The sequence below is a fragment of the Strigops habroptila genome, chromosome 10 (assembly GCF_004027225.2).
Source record: "Strigops habroptila isolate Jane chromosome 10, bStrHab1.2.pri, whole genome shotgun sequence".
Taxonomy (NCBI): Eukaryota; Metazoa; Chordata; class Aves; order Psittaciformes; family Psittacidae; genus Strigops; species Strigops habroptila.
In genome coordinates this window covers 33607215-33624974 of record NC_046359.1, presented here as the reverse complement: position 1 = coordinate 33624974, position 17760 = coordinate 33607215, and the positions used below count along the sequence as shown (strand labels likewise).

The 17760-nt window shown below is 40.2% G+C and overlaps 1 protein-coding gene across 2 annotated transcripts in view; it reads right to left on the bottom strand.

Moving 5' to 3' along the window:
* Positions 1–11365, bottom strand: part of CLIP4 (CAP-Gly domain containing linker protein family member 4) — a 30451-nt gene extending 19086 nt beyond the window's left edge. The window contains exons 1-7 of one of the 2 annotated variants that reach the window (XM_030499621.1): positions 11250–11365; positions 7917–7979; positions 7703–7817; positions 7195–7334; positions 4064–4203; positions 3071–3164; positions 2061–2222 (exon numbers count right to left, since the gene is read on the bottom strand). In XM_030499621.1, coding sequence (XP_030355481.1) covers positions 2061–2222; positions 3071–3164; positions 4064–4203; positions 7195–7321 — 523 coding nt within the window. In that variant the 5' untranslated portion in view covers positions 7322–7334; positions 7703–7817; positions 7917–7979; positions 11250–11365. The remainder of the gene's footprint in view (positions 1–2060; positions 2223–3070; positions 3165–4063; positions 4204–7194; positions 7335–7702; positions 7818–7916; positions 7980–11249) is intronic. The other variant, XM_030499622.1, reaches the window with a different exon arrangement.
* Positions 11366–17760: the final 6395 nt, after the last annotated feature.

The following is a 17760-nucleotide window of genomic DNA, read 5'->3' as shown; positions in this document are numbered from 1 at the left end:
ATATACCAAATGTCAAAAGACCATCACCAGTTTAAAACTGAGTAGAAGCTGTGTAGTTGTACCTAACCATTAAAACTTCCATGTTTAATAAGGCTATCAAGCAGGTATTTTCTGCACACGCGGGAACCAATCTGTAGAAAAATGGATCATTACTGCCAGCTACTGAGTCAGCAACAGCTGCTACTTTAAAGAGTAACTGATGTGTAGGTTATTATTTTTTTTAATTAGACTAGTGCGACTTCCTCAGATGTGCAAGCTTTGTGCGTGGAGTTTTTAACACTGTTTTCTTACAGCTTTGTTTTAGGTCTAAGTTGGCATAGTACACGTGACAAAAAGAAACACATATATATCAAATTTTAGCCAGTAGCTACCCACAAACTATCTCAGGGAAATTAATACACAGCAATGATCTGTCATTAGCAACCCATGCAGATTACAGTCATCTAATGGCACCTCACATTGCTAATTCTTAAGCTTTCAGCAATTTTTATATTTAAAGCCTCTAAAAATCTAAGAATAAGCTAGCTCTCTGTTGTAACAATTGAGGAGTAAATCTGTACCAAGAATTTAACTGCAGAGAGTCATATAGGAAACAGTAAATCAAAAGGACACATCTGTGGTACTGGCTGTTTCACATGGGGTCTCTCAGGGTCAGTGTACACTGTCTTAACAAGTTCTGAATACATTAACAACCACTTTTTCTCCAGTTCAATATGGATCCATCCAAGGCATATTTGCCTTCTACATACGTGCTCCCTTCTCTGCTACTTGCCTGATGAAGTACAGAGCTAAGATTATTCCTTCTATTAATTCAGACCATGCATTGTTTTCTTGTCATAGGGCAAATCAATTTATACATTTTCTGAGATTAAGCAAATGTTCTCTTTTTTATCCAAGACCTACCAACCACCAAGGCATTTAACCAGAGTGGTTTCCTTGGAAATCTGAGCAAATTCCTGCTCCTTCTGTAGGCACTGCACAGGAGGAGATGGGAACACCAAATGCAAATGAGGTCTAAAAGAAGACCTGATCTGCTGATGCAAATTATGGACCCTGCACTACTGAAAGGTGATGTGGACTTAACCACTGCGCAGTCTTATTTTGTCTTTGGTTACAAACCTATGCCTGTTATCTCTTAACGTATGTCATACCAGTAACAGTGCTGTTTAGTAATTACCTGCATGATGATTCAGGATGTAGTAAGCAAGCTTTGTATACTCGAAAAGCCTATCAGCTTTTCAGAATTTTGAGACAGAGTCTTTAGCTACAGCTAGCTAAAAAAGGACATAAATCATTCTGCAAAATGCCACAATCAGAACGATATCCAGTAACGCAAATTAACATTTGCATAATTTTAGCATTAAAATTACTTACTGGTTTTGATATCCTGACCAAATGAGGAACAAATGGTTCTGGGTCAGAACCATTTCTGTATGTCCATTTGTATTAGCATAGAGAGGGCTCCAATTACCAGTCCTTCCTATTATCATTCCAAAAGGTATTATCTATTTATGCCAAACACTAAAGTCAAAGTGTTTGGCATAACTAAAGTTCTCCTTACACACAACCTTCTAGATAGACAAGAAGTGGGAAAAACAAGCACATCGATGTTGCTTCAGTCACTAGTTTGCCACATGCCATCGCCAAACCCCCATTTCTCCTTTACCCTTCTCCTAGCATTTCAAACATACTTCTCAATGTTTAAGGAATCTTTAAAACCCTAAGAATTTACCAGAATAGTTACATCTGTGGTTTTCCGCATACGTTCTCTTAGTCCTCAACAACTTAAAATTAACCTATTTTATTTCTGTTCTATTTGCTTTTCTACCATCTTGTACAAAGCTCAAGTTTAAAAAGAAGCAATGGAATCAATGCAATAAACCACCAGAAAAAATAGGTTAAGAGAAAAAACAAATCAATGAGGCTGACTAAAAGAATAAGAAACTATTTATGTATAATGGATAAACAAACCCCACACTTAAAGACCACTACACACCAGCTTAGGGTCAACAGAGAACAAAATATGGACAACTACATGAAACTAAAGTAACAAGGCCTACCTTTTGGCTTTGCATTTTTCAAAATAACACTAATAAGTTCTGGAACATCAAAGTAGGCAGCATAGTGCAAGGCATTCATGTTTGTCCAGCGGCTGCGTAAACTGCTATCAGCACCCAAATCAATGAGCTGTGTCGCAAATTTTACAGCGGTTTCAACATCACCTGCAAGGTTAATTTTGTAAAATATGGATTAGAGATGGATCTGACCTCAAAAAACATGCACATGTTTATGTGCAATACATAATGAACATTAAGATGTATGGCAGAATAATTACTATGCCTTTCTTTTTAGAATTAGGATGCAGAAATCTTTGCCTTTTATCACAAAGGGCTCGAATCTCTAGTACAGTATATAGTAATACTACCTGTTTATCTCTAATGTAAATTATGTCACCCATCAAAACCACAGATCTTAGTATTTGATAGAAGAAAAAAAAAAAAAACCCACTGCACACCACAATGCTGAAGTTATGTTAAAAGATCTGCCAACACCAGGAAAGCTAACCTATGCCAGAACTCACTCAGAAACTTAGCTCAAACTCAGAGGAGAACTGGGTTCAGGTCAGCAAAAAAGTAGCACAACATATCAAAACTAATAGGGTTGTTGAAACAAAGTTAAATAATATGTATTTTCAGTACTTCTGGTCATAACAATGCAAAGGTTGTTTTCTTCTGACCTGCTCACAATGAGAGAAAAAAAGAAGAACAGCCAGTCACCTAAATATTCTAGTTTCATTGATGATTGCACCTCAGTCTGAAAACAGCCTTTGCTATGTTAAATATATGTTTAAGCTGGTACCATTGTTTGCAATTCCTATTACCACTAACTCAAGTTATGCCACAGCCATAACTGCACTACAGTTCTTTATCCTCCTTTCTGAAGGCCACTAGAAGAACCAAAACCAAGCACTAAACCAAAAATCTACTGCAAGCAAAAATTCTGTAGTAGTCTGTGGGATTAGCCTTTCTGAATTAAGGGTTTACATCTATAATGACATTTCTTTACTCACCAATACCATGAGCCCCCGATTTGCAAGTGTAATGCAAGAGAGTCATATCAGTCAGTCCATCTCTGTCATTTACATTGCAACCCCTTTTAATGATCTGACAGACAAATGGAAAACAAGCACATTTTAGCTTTGGCATATCTCCAATATCTATACTATTTAGTAAGTTATTTCAGATATATTGACTCCTGGATTCATTTTAATGGCTAATAACAAAGAAGCCTGCCAGAACAGACACTAAGTGCTCGACCGAGCAACATGCGTAAATGCAATAAATAGCATTATATGAGTATCATTAACCTTCATTGTTTAGATTTTAAAGCTTCTATATATCATTACTTCTAACATAAATTTCACATGCTGAAAGGTTAACTGCTTAACTGAACAACAGGAAAATGACATTGTTTATGAAGTCTCTCTCCCTTTGTTCTCTGATCTCTCAACAATCCCCCCCCCCCCCCCCCAAAAGAAACCCACAGTTTTACTATGGTAGGAAGAATCTTTACGATACTCCCCACCTGCCTAGAAAGTCTATAATCCAGAAGAAGAAAAGTAAGAAAGGATGCAATTACTGGAAACAAGGTGACTTCTGAAAGTAGACTATTACAGGTTGCAAATATATTTCAGTTTATAATTAATTTTGTGCCTTGGAAACATTGCCCTTAAGGTCAAGCTTCACTGTAACTTCATATATTGGAGATCAACATTACTGCTAAGCAACTGAAACACCAAGGGTCTCTGAACAACTGCTCTGAGAAGAAACATTGTTCCTGCCATCTATCCAAATGTATTGAATTTTTATCCATCATCTTTCTCTTTCCAAATGAAAGCTAACAGCATGTGGAATACAAGACACTGATCAGTATATACTTGTTAAAAGGCAGAAACTGTATCTGCATTTAGGATTAGTTCTGTTCCTGAATGAACTGTTTTTATTTGCTGTCACCATTGTTCTTCAACACTGAAAGCATTCAAATATCTTCATTTATACTTCACCTCATTCCCAATAATATCGATATTCTGCTGGACCTGTGGAACCCACTGCCGTAAGATAGCAAACAATTCAGAAACTGATGTTTTTGGGTTGAAAAGTATTTCTTGACATGCTGCATCATTTGGATCGAAGAAGGAAAACTCTGTTAAAAAAAAAAAAAAATGAATCATTAGGTACAAGTTTTAACATGAATTTAGTTTTGCAAACTCGGAGGCAAAAAGACTAGCAGAGAGAGTCACTTCACTACTAACCACACTGGAAAATCAGTGTTGAATTAATTTAGAAAATTTTCTGTAACATCTGCTCTATTTTAGCCTTTAATACTAACATCTTGCTTACACTTCCGAAAAAGCTTTGAATGAGCAACCAGTACAATGGTACTGCAAGACTGATTTTAAGTTTAGGCAAGGACCAACAGAGATGTGCAGTGATTATGCTAATAAGGGCTTTCTCTTGCTTCAAGCTAGCCAAAGACTGCTGAGTCTAAGCTGTTCCCAAGAACACACAAGCCTCTTGATCTCTCAGTGATTAAATGCATACATGATTTCTCCATTTGCTACAAAACATGTATTTTCCTCCTTCTTCCATCACAATTTACATAAAACATACCAAAATATCAACACATGCACAAATCAGGCCGGCATTCTATGGCCTCCCTTATTTTCAGATAGTTTACAAATGTACCAATCCCAGCTGATGGCAGCTACAGGTAACAAACATCTTTAAAAATTACGCCACTGAACCAAGATCAGAAAAAATATCTATTTTTTAGATTTTAAGCTTCACATCACTTCAGGCGACCCAAAGTATAGGTGTGAAAACCACCTTGTTATTATAGCATGATATTTCATATTACTTACATCCATGTGTGTGCATGTATATACACATACTGTAATTTAAATTTGTGGAATTTCTTCCAACTCTGGAAAATGATGTGAAAGTATCTGGACAGCAACAGCTGTTAGGAGAGGGAATGGAAGCATAACTTACTGTCATCAGCAAATGACTGAATCATGGAAAACACTGAACTTTTAACCCCCCTGTAGCGATCAGGGAGTTGCCTTTTAAAAAGGTTTCAAATGAATGTACAATGTCAGCTTGCATCAGTCACAGTTGGAAGACTCTCAGAACAGACATGCAGGTTAAGTAAAATAGAGCATCCAGGTGTATGGCATGGTATAAAGTACCTCTGAATGAACCATCATAACCTTTCCTCAGAAAGAGCATACCACACTTCTAAATTCGATTAATAAATAAAAGCACAAATGGAGCTCGCTCCCTGGCTACCTAGAGTTCTTCTAACTGCATTGCCTTGATTCAACAAGAATGAAAATGAGGACAACTTCACTGATACTTAGCATGAATTCCTATTTGCACCTAGCATACAAAAAACCCAAACCCCTTATCTCCCAGCACTATGCAAAACGCAGTTCTTCCCTAAGTCCCGTGCACTGACACAGATGTACTGATTTATCTATATTTGACTTCCATATAAACCACAGCTGACCTATTGCTGAAAGCTATGAAGTAAACAGACAACTGAGCAACCTGATCTAGTTGAAGATGTCCCTGCTCTCGTATCATATCATATTCTATGATTCTATGAACTAACCAACACAATTAACAATCTTACACAACATGCATGATTCTTACCCTACCGTGGAGGTTTCTAGCTACAAACCTGAGCCAAATTATATATCAGAAATCAACTCTAGCAGACTGCTACAATCAACATGCTAAAACACCTGAGAACATATTAAGTATTAATAACCACCACTGTAAGTGCTTAACAGGGATCAGCTGCAGTGTTTGCAAACCAAAGAAATGTTACAGAAAATCTATTTAAACAAAAAACTCCATAAAAGTATGACAATGGCATCTAGATACTTTAAAACATTACTTTCTCCACCTCTCTCATGCATCGATCACAGCTGTATTAAGGAAAAATAAATGCACTTAATGTAATGACCAAGAATCTTTTCTTGTGGTGGTTCAACCTTCTTTATCCAAATTCTCTAATATTACTGTTACACAGGTGACAATCACCTCCTATAAAAGCAATTTTTTTTTTATTCAGTGAGTAGGCACAGACCAAGTGGGACAGGTAACAGTGATATTACAGTATTATTAGAAGATAACACAGCACAAAAATGTTTAACGAAGGGCAAATGAAAAAATTTTCTAAGGGATAAGCAAGCAAGAACGGAATAAATTTTGGCAGTACATAGAGTAGAACAGGATGGAGAAGTTATGAGAACAGGGCTAAACAATGTAAAGACACATGCTGTGTACTAGAATATATTGTATTGAACTGTTGAATTTCCAACTTGTGCTAACTCATCAAATGCTTCCCAAGAATGCTGAGTCTGTCAAAGACAGAACATTACATATATTTATGTTTCCTGAATATAGTTGATTGCTGTAATCAATGCATGGGAAAAAACAAACAAAAAAAAGAGATGGAGGCAGTAGTTTTTAAGTTGTATAGATGCTATTAACATCTTCTGCAATATTCAAAGATATTATAATTGTAGCTTTCTATGAAGATCCTTATCTAGTGACATTTAAATGTTATATATCCTGCTTAAAATATTGTAATTTCAGAAGCCAATTCAACATTATTTTGAAAGCTGATCACTTGACACTTGCTATAATTTTCTAACACTCATTTCACAGTCCTTACCACCACAAACATCTACACTTCCAACGGAAATATCCTCCATAGTCTACTGTTTACATACTGAAAGCACAAGAAAAAGCATACCTCTGGAGGTTTTAAATGTGATGTGGATGCTTAATTACATTAAATGACTGCAATCTTACATCTTAACACAATATCCAGTTGTACACTGAGATGCAAAAAGCCTAAAAACATCTAACCACACAGACATGCAGAAGAAACAGTAAGAGGAAAAAAATATTACAATTTAAATTTGATGCAATAAAAAAAATAGAAAAAGCATGGGTCTTCATCTTTCATTTCCCTCAAAAATAATAAGAGGATTTATTTAATAAGCAGTAAACTTTTTCTGAAAATAAAGAATAATTTAAGAGTTGATAGCTTTTCTTAAAATTTATGACTCAAATCTATTCTCTGCTGATCACAAATTTATTTTCTGTTCTAAGTACATACCACAGTCTGAAGGCATCGGTGCTGCAGCAACAGAAAAAGTAACAGATGTTTCAGAGTTTAAGAACCTTTCTCTTTCAATGAGGGAATCTCCTTCTAAGGAAGGTTCTGGGAGATCCTCTATAGTCATCTTCTATAAGCCACTTTAGGAGGGAAAAAAAATAATAAATAACCTCATTAGAAATACTTCAGATTAGTTCTATCATAGTATAATATGCAATAAGAGTAAAATCTTTCCTTTTTGCAAGCACAAACTATTTCTATTTACACTCTTGCAAACTAGTACAGTGAATTAGTAAAAGCTAGTAGATTATGGTGTCAAGGACAGTCAACTTCTAGTTTGGACTTCATCACTAAACTTGCGTGTTATTAATGGAAAACATGGTATTTCCCCCCCAGTTTTCCACTTGAGCAGTAATGAAAATAGTAATGCTGTAATGAGCAACCACATGGTGATGATGAATGGATTAGTGTGTTTTGCAGCTTTATGAAAATGTAAAGCATCAAGTACCTGTCTTCATAATGCGCATGCATATTCCTTTCCTTCACCATGAGCAAGAACATGCTACCAGCTACCGCTCTCTCCTCTTTACAGATTCTCAGCTCTTTCATCTTCCCACACAAAGCTGCAGACAATTCATTACCAACTGACTCACTCCTGGACTCATGATTCCGTATCAGCTCCTTTCCCAGCTTCTCCCCTGTTTTTGAAATAGCATACTTACCACAGTGTTGTAAACCTCCACCGTGGTGTTGTTTCCAGTCAATTTTTCTGGCCTTAGAGCAACCTAGGAGAGAGAAGTAAGATTAAGTGGCCATACAAAACTATAGTGACACTTTCTACCAACCAGGCCAAGTTACATTCTAGTTATGGCTCACAGGCTAAGATTAGGAGAGCATTGTAAGACATCTAGTTGGGAAATCCAGTAACAAAAAACTCTTAATTACTCTTAATAGAAACAGGCATTATTGCACTATTGGAGACTATATCTCACCAGCTGAAAACCTGAAGTCCCGCATCGTAAATTTATATTATTAAATACTCAGGGTAAAAGCAGCGCTTCTGCTCAACAACCTAAATCTGTATTCTGCAGACTGCTATACAGTGCTCTTTACCAAGGAATTTGTTTAGTCACTTTGCTTGGCAGAAAGAGTTCATCGAGCTTTAAAGCATATTTGGGGTTTGGGTTTTGTTTTTATTTAACCTATATACATGAGTAAACAGGAGAAATAAACATAGTCTGCTTTTGAGACTTAATGTGGTTTTTGTTTCTTACACACAAGCAGCTATGTGAATTGATTCATTCTAACATTCCCCCAGATATTGCTGTGCTATTTGGGAACCTCACATAATCTACATTCTAATAAAGGGCATTTTAAGAGTGGATTACAGATGCTAATTTTGAAGTAAATAAATGAAAACATCCTCTGCTTGCACACCATGAACAGTTCACCCGGTCCTTAACTTGGAAAAGAAGCCCACATGAAAAATGGTTGTTTTTCTCCATGTAATTTATTTCTTCAGTCTTATGAAATTGTACAAAAGCATTTGCTGGCACAAACGGAAGATCAAAGAGGAGGCCACTGGGAAGGGCAGGACTATTTCTTCCCACAGCATTATCAAATTGCACTGGCTTCAATTCAGCAGTGCCAAAATATCACTAATTATTTCAATTATTATTTTCATCCAGTAAGAAAAAGCTAAGAGTTTATATTCTGGATGGCTTTATAGTCATGATAAACATGACAGCAACAGCTTCCTTGTACGAGGGACTAGAAAGCCTCTTAGGCTGCAAGTCACTAAATCTCTTTGGTAGGGCAACAGTGAAATAAATTCACTACCATCTGATATTTGTTCAGAGGCTATGGCAAAACAAAACAAAGCTTTGTAAAACACATGAATCCACCACAGTTTTTCCACAGGTGGCACATCAGACACTCTCACCAAATGCACAAAGGAACAAATAATGTGCATGAGTATAAAAGAGAGGACAGCTGAAACTTAAGTTAGAAAAAGACAGGAAGGGAATTAGAAGCTTTTTGAACAGTGCTGCTGGTGCAACACTGCGGAAACAAAAGAAACACAATGAAAAGTAGCCAGCCCTCATGAAGCAGATGGTAACAGGAAGAGGTGAGATTTGTAAAGTACGGTGACAAAAGTTGCCAGAACTAGAAATCAACAGACACATTTGAAAATTAATACAAAAAAAGACAGTTTATTGCACACAGAAAAACAGACTGAACACAACAGAATCTGTGCAATGCAAGCATCCAGGGCATCTTTTACTGAGGGGACAGGCAGTAGAATACAATCTGTCCCATGAGTGGAAAGAGTTCAGCACAGACACTACGAAAGCAAAGCAAGCAGGGGAAACAACCCCTGTTGTTGGGTAGGTGACACCCAAGTGCTACAACGCATGAGCTGACCCATGGCTTCACATGTCTATACCAGTGCCAACACCCCCAGACCTGTGTGCACATCCTTACACTGTGGGATTTTAAGTTGAATCTAGGAATATATTACCATGTCATGACACAGTACTGAACCATGCAATCAAGGCAACATGTTCTGCACCCATGACTACTTCCAGAAACTGCTAGCTCAGGTGTAAGAACATCACAGCCTGTTAACGTCAAACACGCACACCTGGAAAGCAAGAGGTTGAAAACTTTCAAAGAAAGGGAAGAGGCAAACAGACATTATCCTAACAGTGATTTCTGCTCTGTGCAAAAACACAACTGCCTGAGATATTAAAAATATCCAAGACATACAGGCTTAGGTAGGAAGTCCTGGTGAAATGGAATCAAAGGTCTTCAAGAAAAGCAATGATTGCCCTACATTAGTAAGATGAGTTTAGACAGGAAGAAACAGTTAGAAATTCAGTGAATGAAAAGACAGAACTTTCCTGTTCACAGCATTGCCAAACTACCAGGAAACATAGTTTAGTACAGCAGAGAGCATCATAATTACGATTTGCCAGCCATACGTTCTTCTAACTGAATTAAATCTGAAAATGAAAAATAGAAGTAACATTGGAAAAAAAGAAAACTTGGAAGGGCGATCAGATGCACATCCACCTACACTGACAAGGCTGAAGGGCAGCTACAGGTTTCCTGATATCCATACACTACAGAGAAGCACACAGAACCTCTCCATAAAAAAGGTGTATAATTCCAGATCCAGCTTTTTCACGTACTCCAGATTTCTTAATTTGCAACTTGTGTTAAAGCACACAAAGTTTTCCCTCAAGTGGCATAGAAAACTTGCAAATGCTAAAGCACTTCAAGTACTGAAATGCAATTGTAACAGGGCTTCAACAGCAGAACTTGTCACAAACGCGATGCTATTTTTGACAAAAACCACGCATAACGGACTACTCATCGTGTCCTTCTGGGTGCTCACGAACAAAAACTGCATTCAGAGAACGAGTGCTGCACATGCACGATCTCCTCGCTCCGCAGGACGTACAGCGCGAGTGGCGGACATGTTATGTGTGCACAGGTACGCTCAGACTGGTTTTTCCACTGGTGTGCGGGGCCCTCTTGCAACACGACGCTTTGTTTTGCTCAGCTGGAAGTTTAAGCAACTCTGTGTTTCAGAGCTGCCCCGGCTGGCTCTGCTCGCCTGAAGCCTCCCGCGTTACCTCTCCCGGCAGGTACCGCTCGGACGCGACCACGCAGTGATGTCACACTGAAACCCGGAGCCGGCGGGGCCCGGCCGCCGCCACAGCGGGCTGTGGTGAGGGGGGGGGGGACGGGGACGCGCTAAGGCCTCACTAAGCAGCGGCCTCCTCGCCCCCACCCCGTTCCCCACACGGTGCTCCCGCCTGCTCCTCGCAGCCCCGGCCCGCCCCGCGGCCACGGCAGTTGCCCGTGTGTGTGCTGCAGCTGAGAGGCGATCGCCGCGGCGGGGGCCGGGGCCAGCTGCGGCGGCCCCCGCGCCACCACCCCGCGCGGAGGGAGGGCGGGAGAGCGGCAGGAGGCCTCCGGTGCCCGCCCCGCTCCCCCGCGGGAGGTGCGGGGACACGGCCGCCACCCTGTCCCCCCTCAAGCCGTACCTGCTCTCCGCGGCCAGAGGTTCGGCCCCACTAGGCACTGCCAGGGCCTCCCGCGTGCGCCCGCTCGCAGCTGAGGCAGCGGCGCGAGGCCGCAGCCTGCGCCCGCCCCGCCCCTCCCCGCCCACCAGCCTATCGGCGGCCAGCACCGCCCCGACCTCCCCGCCCACCGACCTATCGGCGGCCAGCACCGCTCTCCTCGCCCCGCCCACCCTGCTCCCCCTAGCGGGCCCCGGCCCCTGCGAAGACGCATCGGAGCGTTACCCGCCCCTCAGCACCGGTCCGCGGAGGCTGTTTCGCCCAAGGTGACCGTAGCCCACGTTCGCCTGGGTGAGGATGAGCCTGGAAAGCGGCCAGGGCGATGCGGAGGGTGGATCTGTGGCCTAATCCCGGCGCTGCCCACAGTCACACAAGCACCGGGGCTCGGAAATAAAGCCAGGGGAAAATGCAAGGCCGGGGAGCTGCAGGGTCAGGCAGCCTCCGTCAGCGGGGCAGCAGGAAAGTAATCCCGGTGCTCCAAGATGCTCGCTCGCCCGGAGGAAAATAGGGGTAGGAAGTACGGCAGGAAGAGATGGGGAAGCAGGGGGGCCACAGAGCTCCTTCCCTGAGGATTCCAGGTGCCGAGTATTCCCGAATGCTTCCTGCCATAAAATGTCCAGGCACTAACAGCTGCATAAAGGGACTTGCTTAAGCTCACGCATAGTCAGTAGTAGATTTAAGCACAGAACTCAGAAATCTGGACTTCCCACTTATTTTAGTAACCAACTGGAGGAACAGAAGTAGCCACTTCCAGAAAGGTTTTCCAGGCATGCTTATCCAGGGTTGTAAGCTTAATAAGGATCTACATCCAAAGACTGGTAATCTTAAAGAAAGCCATGCAGTGAGAAACCCATTTTCACACGGCTTGAGCCCAGGCTACTTGAGGGGAATTTGTCCTGGATAGAAACTTGGTCAAGTCCCGTTATGTTTTTGTGCTCAATATGGATCACTATTAAATAAATATAACTGACGTTTATAACCAGGTGTTTGTTGTTGCTTTTCCAGTGATAATATTAATTGGGGGGTGAGGGGAGGAGGGCAGGACAAGTAATGGGAATGACAAGTGGAATTTACCTCAAGCAAAGTATTGGGAAAGTCAAGATCTGTAAGTGCTCCCGGATCCGAGAGACTTGTGAGACAAGGAAGTACAAAATGAAATATAATCTTTTGTAAATAAGAAAATTTAGTTCTAAGTAACTTTAAGCTTGGTGGCTTTGTATATAACAACAAAACTTTCCAAACCTAAAAAGCCCAACCAAAAGAACACAATAAGGGTCCTTGTCTAAGATAAATTGTTGTAGCTGACATAGCTTTGGAACCTTATGACCATCATACAAAATTTATTGTAACCAAAACAGGACTGTAGCTAAGGAGTATCTGAAACTAAGCAGATGTTCAGGAGGTGGTGTAGCGAAATTAACTGATAAGTAGAAGGACAAGGAGAAATCACTCATTTATGTCAGCAGTCTTACCGAACTAATTAAGTTGGTGTAAGCATTTATCTACTGCGCATGCTTCAAAGACTTCCAGAACAAGAGTTCAAGGAATGGCCAAGTGATGAAGATTGTTGGAAGAAGTAAAACGACCACCAAAGACCACTACCACATTGTTCTGCGCATGCGAAAATAGGTGTGGAATTATGTAAAACGATTCTCGGACAACTAATGAATACGTATGATGTTTATCAGAAATGTAATGAATATGTATGTTAAGCACCAATATAATCACAGTCTGTTTGATGCTTAAACGAGACACACATTAGGAGGAGTTATCCCCTGTGTCTCCCAGCGCCGCAATAAAGAATACCTGCTTGTCAACTTAAACTTTGTTGGCAAGTTCTTAACGAGTTCTACGAATCACTTGAAAACTGAAAGAAGTGGAACATGGAGTTGCAGTTGTAATAGTAAACATGATACCAGATGGCTAGAGAAAAGCTAAAGAGAATTCTTCCCTTTCCTAGAAATGTTCCAACATTCAGAAAAGCCAAATGAAAACTGTAAGCCAGGAAAACGCAGGCCTGCTGTTTTCACCTCAAAGGTACTTCAGAAGAAGAGTGTGAAGTGTAACCAAGACATGGATGTCAAGATCAAACATGAGCTTAGTATTGACAGCAGATGTCTGCCTTTTTTGAGATGCTCGATGTGCTGGGCAATGGAAATGTTTCGTGGCTGATAGTGAATAATGGACATCAATGAAATTTATGAAATGGCAATTACTGGTTCTAGAAAAGACTAGAGTTTAGGAGAACTAGAGGTAAAGTACAAGCACAAGGGGGAAAACAGCGTTGAGTTGAATGGGATGTACTGGTTTGAGGGAGGTTACCGATGACATTGTGGGGTATTATTGTCGGAACTAATCTTTTCCTTTACAGATTTTGGAAGAAAAACAAAAAAACAGAGAAAGAATTACTGCTAAAAAGGAATGAACTAATAAGATTGATACACGGGATCATCATACGGCAGTGATGAGGAAGAGAAAGATGTGATTGTCGTCAACAGCTACACAATGAGCATCATTACCAATACAATGCAATGGCAATAAAAAGCAAACACTTATCTTAGGATGTGTAACTGGAGAGTGAGAGGCAGCTAATCTAGCATTTGTAGAGATGACTTGCTAAGTTAAGGAAAAGAACAGTCTATTTTAGGAGGTTACCAGCGCATGGCTTGTTTAATGCAGCAGAATGAAAGCTGAGCTGGTTGCCATCTGCCATGGAAAATGGTGTGTGAATTCAAGAAAAATGTTGAAAAGATTAAAACTGTGTGTGAATACTTTTTTGGTAGAAAAATGAAAGCAAGCACCTAAAAAAGCATCTCAGGTTCTAGAAAATCCTTCTGATTGGAGCAGTAAAGACAAAACACCACACATTTTAGCTCAGAGTGAAGCCTGTGACGTAGTGCTGCAACTGCAAAGGAGACTGGACACTGTTGCCTGACAAAACCTGTCCTGACTTCCACCCTGCAATGGAGACTTAAAAAAAAAAGCTTTAAACCTCACTCTTTACCTTTCACAATATCTTTTTCAGCCACTCCTATGTGCCAGGATATGAGTCTAAATAAAAGTCTGCTCAGCCTATCCTGTCTGACTCATTCGGTGCTGCCATGGGCAGCAAAGTTGATGAGCACCTGCAGAACTCAAAACAATGGGCTGCAGCAGCTCTGACCGCCTTGGGAGGAAGATGGGGAAACAGTGCTTGAGAGCAACAAGCCTGTTTTAACTAAAATACTATTTCACTTCTTGTTTCTCCTTTGGGCAGAAATAGGGCGTTACTGACCAGTTCATTTCCACAGATTTACATGTCAGAGGAAAGGGATCATTTAAATGGGTTTGCAGCTTCAAGTAGAGCCACTCTAGAGTAAGAATCAGGGCAGCAGAGAGGTTCTGAAAGAGAGCACGCTTACTATCACTTTCAGTGCAGCCGTGGGACAGCAAACATATTCCAAAGACCATGGATGCTCCAGGAGCTACCCTTAGAGCTGGATGTGCAACAAGAAAGATGCATATCCACCCAAGGTTAGGACTCTCTCCTACTTTCTCTCCTACCAAAAAGACTGGTCATTGTCAGTCTTTCCAGCCCTGCCCATTATTTCCCAAGGGACATGCCACCTTTCCTTCCCTCCAGTGAGCACCCCAGTCAGTGAGCGCCCCACCGTGGTAATTTCCCTTTCCGGTTTCTGCTAGGTGTGCCAACTGCCAGCTCCTCAGATCACATTCTCTGCTTCTGGATCCACAGCACTGAGGAATGCTCTATTTATCTCAGTTTTCAGGGAAACCCTGAGACACTTTAGGTGAGGAAGCCCACTGGGAACTAGAAAAGGCATGAGGCTAAATAGCTGCACCCTATTCTATAGTGCTTTGGGATATTTTCCAGGAAGATAAATCACTGGACCTCACTCCTGGATCCCAAATCAACACTACCACCTTTCACTAGAAATGACAGAGGCCACTGCTACCTGCTAAATTGCCAGTTTCTCACTTGACAGCAGCTTGCTTTTCTTGAAATTGCTCTGCAACTCCAAACCTGCTTCCACTTGTGAGAGCTGATGTAACCACTGCTTAGGCTAATGAGACTGTCCCCTTTCAATTTTCTAGATTTACGTAACTCTGAAATCGATACTTAAGGCTTTATGCTGTTTCACACAGTTCTTGGTCCTAACTCTTATCCTCTTGTAGTCACTGTCTTAACCATTGAAACCAGCACTGAATGGATTAGTTACAACAGACAGCAAGCGTTTAAATACCCATGAATATCTTAGCAAAGAGAAACTATGACTAAGTGACCAGAATACACATTCCAAAAATTACAGGCATATGTAAATACATCTCACAAAACTACTGCTGACCTCAAGTGGTCATACAATTTTTCTCAACTCCTTTGGGTCATCTGAGTGTATCAATAGCCCTGTGCAGGCAACCCTCCCCAAACTTAATTTTCTACTTATATTTCTTCCTAATTCCCTCATGCATTCCTTAAGTATTTTTGCTGGAGAAGGAAACCAGTTTCCTACCTGCTTTCAATAACTGTTTTCTCTTGTCCTGCTGCTGTTTAAAAACAAAAGGCTTGGTTTTTGCAAAACAGGTTTTGAAAATCTTAAGTTCATATTTACTGTCTCATGCAATCAGTCTGAAGCAATTTACTTATATTAAAAAAAAGGTGACATGAATTGAGCTTCAGCCAAGCAGTTCTGAAAAGTTAATCCTTGACCCAGAATCAAGATGAATTTTGTCTTTCACTTGCACCATCACCACTAATAAAGGTTCTATACAGACTCACTGGTTTCATTTAATTCTTTGCAACTAGATTACCTTCAAGCCATGATATTCCTATTCCTTACCATTGTCACCAGCTTTCCACCGGGAAACAGGGTGAAGGTTTGTAAGTATTTCTGTTAGTAATTACAGAAAGGAGAGAATCTACTCCCATCTCCTAGAACAGTGCCAGCTCTGCAGGAGAAGCTGATATAAAAAGCAGCAATTTCTTATTTAGTGACATCTAGACCAATAATATGAACAGCTCCCCGGTTATGTTCAATTTGCTGATATAGAAGAAGAAAAAGCAGGTTTCTTTCAGAGTAAAATAGCTTTTTAAAGTTGTTGTTACCACTCAAGCTCTCCATAGTACCTCAGGGAGCAGAAATTCAGTTTCCTCATAAGTCATCCACAAATACAAACTTGAAATTTTAAAGACCCTGGTATGAACATGCACATTCCCCTTTTAAAGCCTGCAACCTCTCAAAAGCAGTCCCTCCTCAATTTTCCTTGTTTCCACAATTTTTAAGCTTATGTCACTAGTTTCACACTGACATTTCATACAGTTTTTAAAATCAAACAACTCTTCCTTCATAAAGCCCTAAAATCCATCCCATGGTTACAGCACTGTTAACACCTTTGGGGTCTGAGTCCATCCAGGTTCAGGCCTTATTCTTGCCTTTTCCAGAGCACTTCTAGTGCCAGTTTCAGACTAGTCTTTGGTTTTCATTGTCTGTTGCACCAATTATGCCTGATGGGGTTTGAACATTTAAGTTCTTCCCTCAAGGAGTGCTACGTGACCAGGCAGCTCCCTCGAAATGAGAATACTGCCAATTCTAACAGGAGAAAGAAAATATATGAAAGGAGGAGCGAAGGCAATTTACACACAATCCACATGCAAGGGGAAAGCCTCATTTGATCCTAAAATCATATTTTTGGTGCTTTCCTAAGGTCTGTTTCTCAAATACAGTTTTCTGTTCATTTGGGGTACTTGTAAAATCACTTGAGTCAGCAAGAACACATATAACAACACTTGGGCATCTACTTGAACATGACCAACTCCTTTTCAACTCATGTTCTGCAAACAGTAGCACTGTAAACCAAAATATATTACCATATAACTGCATTAGGAATGACATCAGCATACAGAAATCATAACCTACAGATTTCAAATGCATCTAATCCCCTTACATTCAAGAATACTTCCTTGTCTTTCTCCTCATCAGTATTCTCTTCTACCACTGTTTTTTACTTAACTTACACATTTTGTCTTCTCTTTTCTTGCATGACCATGAGACAAAGCGTTTTCCATGAGGTAAAGCATTTGAGTTTTTCTAAAGTGCTCAGAAATGCAAAGCAATATATAACCACTTAGTAACAAGAATATTGATGAGAAAAATGCAGTTTCATAAGTAGTTGGAAACAGGCACATTAAAAGCTCCTGCTCTCTCACAGAAGCTAAAAAATTTGCCGCATTAGTCACATTGCATATACATGCAAACTGCAATTAAAGTTAGGATAAAACAGATGCCTTGTTAAAAAGCATTTTCTATGACCCTGGATCTCTATTTAGTAATAAATAAATAATAAACTGAATATTGGCTTACTCTTAATATTTAAAATAATAAATCAGTGCATAATGAATAATCATAAACCAGTATTTTGCATTTTTAACCATGTATGTATTTTGTCTAAGGTGTTAATGCACAGCATGAAAATAACTAGA